At 66.8% G+C, this 3,227-nt stretch overlaps 1 protein-coding gene across 1 annotated transcript in view; it reads right to left on the bottom strand.

Annotated features, from left to right (window-relative positions):
• IGFN1 (immunoglobulin-like and fibronectin type III domain containing 1) overlaps nucleotides 1-3,227 on the bottom strand; it is a 37,333-nt gene that overhangs the window by 32,411 nt on the left and 1,695 nt on the right. The window contains exons 2-4 of the mRNA XM_014533389.1: nucleotides 1,589-1,686; nucleotides 306-422; nucleotides 149-210 (exon numbers count right to left, since the gene is read on the bottom strand). Coding sequence (XP_014388875.1) covers nucleotides 149-210; nucleotides 306-422; nucleotides 1,589-1,686 — 277 coding nt within the window. The remainder of the gene's footprint in view (nucleotides 1-148; nucleotides 211-305; nucleotides 423-1,588; nucleotides 1,687-3,227) is intronic.

The raw sequence follows: 3,227 nt of genomic DNA, 5'->3' as shown, positions 1-3,227 counted from the left end.
CGTGGAGATGTCCCGAGTCCGACCCCGGGTCCTCATGCTGGACAGCTCGCCTGACCTTTAACCTGCTCTCTGTTTCTCGCCCTCAGCCACGGGGAGCCCAGAGGGGAGCACCCAGACCGGACCGCTGCCCAGACGGGGGACCACGCACCCCGGGGCGTGACTGGCCGCCAGGGGATGTCCCCGGGCGAACCTCCTGCCCTCTGCCCACCCCTTCGCCAGGGGACAGGCTGGAGAGCACTCAGGTGTCCACCTCGGTGCCCGGCCCCCACCCCAGGTGGGCAGCCAGGTGGGCAGGGCCCACTCACCTGTGCACACAGCTGGCCTCCCACCTCCTGTCCACCTCCTCCTCCTCCGCCTCCTCCTCCGCGTCCAGCTGCCGCTCCGGCCTGAGGCTCTGCAGGGACTGAGGTGGACGGGCAGGGCTGGGGCAGATGTAGGTCACCGCGGCCGGCTGTTTTGGGCTTCCTCGGCCCCTCCCACTGGCCCCGCCTCCCTCCTCCTCCTCCTCCTCCTCCAGCCGGGCTTGGCAGGACAAGGCCCCCCAGGCGTAGGGCCCCCGCCTCCCGGAGGTCAGCGATGGAAGGAGGGTCCCGGGACATCTGGTTCCTCCAACGCCTGGCCTTGCAAAGCTCTCGGCTCGTCACCAGGCCACCGGGCCGGCTTAGGGGTGTTTGCTTCGGGCTGTGCCACTTGGATGACCCCCCTCCGCGGGGGCGTCTCGTTATCCGAGGCCCCAGCTTTACAGCTAAGCCGGTCCCCGGGGACCCCGGATCTGGCTAAGTCACACACATACATAAAAGCCGCCGGTCCCCCTGGGAATCGCAGCCCAACGCTCCCCCACACAGGCCCCACAGGTGGGGAGCGAGTCCCAGTCCCAGACGGGCCAGAGGGCGGGACCCCACAGACACCACCACCCGAGGGGGAGGGTCCACTCCACTCCACGGAGGGAGGCCCTGGGAGTCGTGCAGCCAGGAGGCCTTCCTCGGGGAGGGGAGCTTTCTCGGGACAGGAGGGGAGACCCGGGCAGGGGGGCAGATGGCAGGTTGCGTGGAGATGTCCCGAGTCCGACCCCGGGTCCTCATGCTGGACAGCTCGCCTGACCTTTAACCTGCTCTCTGTTTCTCGCCCTCAGCCACGGGGAGCCCAGAGGGGAGCACCCAGACCGGACCGCTGCCCAGACGGGGGACCACGGGCCGCATGGGCGAGAGCTTGGCTGGCTGGTTGGAGCCCGTGAACCGTGGCCTCCGCTGGACGGCTGGGGTTGGGGGGGGATGAACACTCGTGTCCACATTCCAGCCCCCCGATGAGGCTTCTCTCATGCTGGACAGCTCGCCTGACCTTTAACCTGCTCTCTGTTTCTCGCCCTCAGCCACGGGGAGCCCAGAGGGGAGCACCCAGACCGGACCGCTGCCCAGACGGGGGACCACGCACCCCGGGGCGTGACTGGCCGCCAGGGGATGTCCCCGGGCGAACCTCCTGCCCTCTGCCCACCCCTTCGCCAGGGGACAGGCTGGAGAGCACTCAGGTGTCCACCTCGGTGCCCGGCCCCCACCCCAGGTGGGCAGCCAGGTGGGCAGGGCCCACTCACCTGTGCACACAGCTGGCCTCCCACCTCCTGTCCACCTCCTCCTCCTCCGCCTCCTCCTCCGCGTCCAGCTGCCGCTCCGGCCTGAGGCTCTGCAGGGACTGAGGTGGACGGGCAGGGCTGGGGCAGATGTAGGTCACCGCGGCCGGCTGTTTTGGGCTTCCTCGGCCCCTCCCACTGGCCCCGCCTCCCTCCTCCTCCTCCTCCTCCTCCAGCCGGGCTTGGCAGGACAAGGCCCCCCAGGCGTAGGGCCCCCGCCTCCCGGAGGTCAGCGATGGAAGGAGGGTCCCGGGACATCTGGTTCCTCCAACGCCTGGCCTTGCAAAGCTCTCGGCTTGTCACCAGGCCACCGGGCCGGCTTAGGGGTGTTTGCTTCGGGCTGTGCCACTTGGATGACCCCCCTCCGCGGGGGCGTCTGGTTATCCGAGGCCCCAGCTTTACAGCTAAGCCGGTCCCCGGGGACCCCGGATCTCGCTAAGTCACACAGACGCATAAAAGCCGCCGGTCCCCCTGGGACTTGCAGCCCAACGCGCCCCCACACAGGCCCCACAGGTGGGGATCGAGTCCCAGTCCCAGACGGGCCAGAGGGCGGGACCCCACAGACACCACCACCCGAGGGGGAGGGTCCACTCCACTCCACGGAAGGAGGCCCTGGGAGTCGTGCAGCCAGGAGGCCTTCCTGGGGGAGGGGAGCTTTCTCGGGACAGGAGGGGAGATCCGGCCAGCTGGGCAGATGGCGGGTTGGAGGGGAGGGGAGGGAAGGGGGGAGCTGGGGGTGGCCGGGCTGGTCCCAGATCCTCTTCCTGAGAGTGGAGGACAGGAGACGAGGTGACAAAGCCACCTGCTCTCCAGGTGCGGACGGAGGGCTGGGTGTGGCCAGGCTCCATCGAGGCTTCAAAGGACGTCAAGGAAACGGGGTCCGTGCTGCCTTCAAGGGGACACTGAGGGTCCCCCGTCCTGGTGAGCAAAGAGCCGTGTGCTCTCGGGGGGACGGGGGGTGTGTGTGGATGCGTGGACTGGGTGCCCCCCCCCGCACCCCAGGTTCCCAATCCTGTGGGTCAGGGGCAGGTGTTCAGTTAATTCAGCAAATACACGCCGAGCACCTGCCCCGTGTGGGGCCCGGAACACACAGGTGCACAGACCAGGCCCCTCAGGCCCCGGGGGTCCGGCCGAGAGTGGGGGGCTGGGGGTGCTGGGACTGGGGGGGGTGCGGTGCGATTGCACGGGGAGGCTTTGGGAATCACTGAAGACTCGGTCTTTGTCCTCAGGGCAAAGCAGCCTCCTTTCGGCTGGAGGGAGGACAGGACGCAATTCACAGTTTTAAATGTTTTTTTTAAAGATATTTGTATATATGTCAGAGAGGAAGGGAGAGGGGGAGAGAGACACACATCAATGATGAGAGAGAATCATGGATCGGCTGCCTCCTGCACGCCCCACACTGGGGATCGAGCCCTGACCTCCTGGTTCATAGGTCGAAGCTCACTGAGCCACACCGGCTGGGCCCAATTTGCATTTTATTCTTATTTATTTATTTTTATTGATTTCAGAGAGGAAGGGAGAGGGGGAGAGAGACACACATCAATGATGAGAGAGAATCATGGGTCGGCTGCCTCCTGCACGCCCCACACTGGGGATCGAGCCC

The sequence above is a fragment of the Myotis brandtii genome, unplaced genomic scaffold, assembly GCF_000412655.1.
Source record: "Myotis brandtii unplaced genomic scaffold, ASM41265v1 scaffold975, whole genome shotgun sequence".
Taxonomy (NCBI): domain Eukaryota; kingdom Metazoa; phylum Chordata; class Mammalia; order Chiroptera; family Vespertilionidae; genus Myotis; species Myotis brandtii.
Note: the sequence above shows the minus strand (reverse complement) of the source record. Positions and strands in the feature narration are given on the sequence as shown.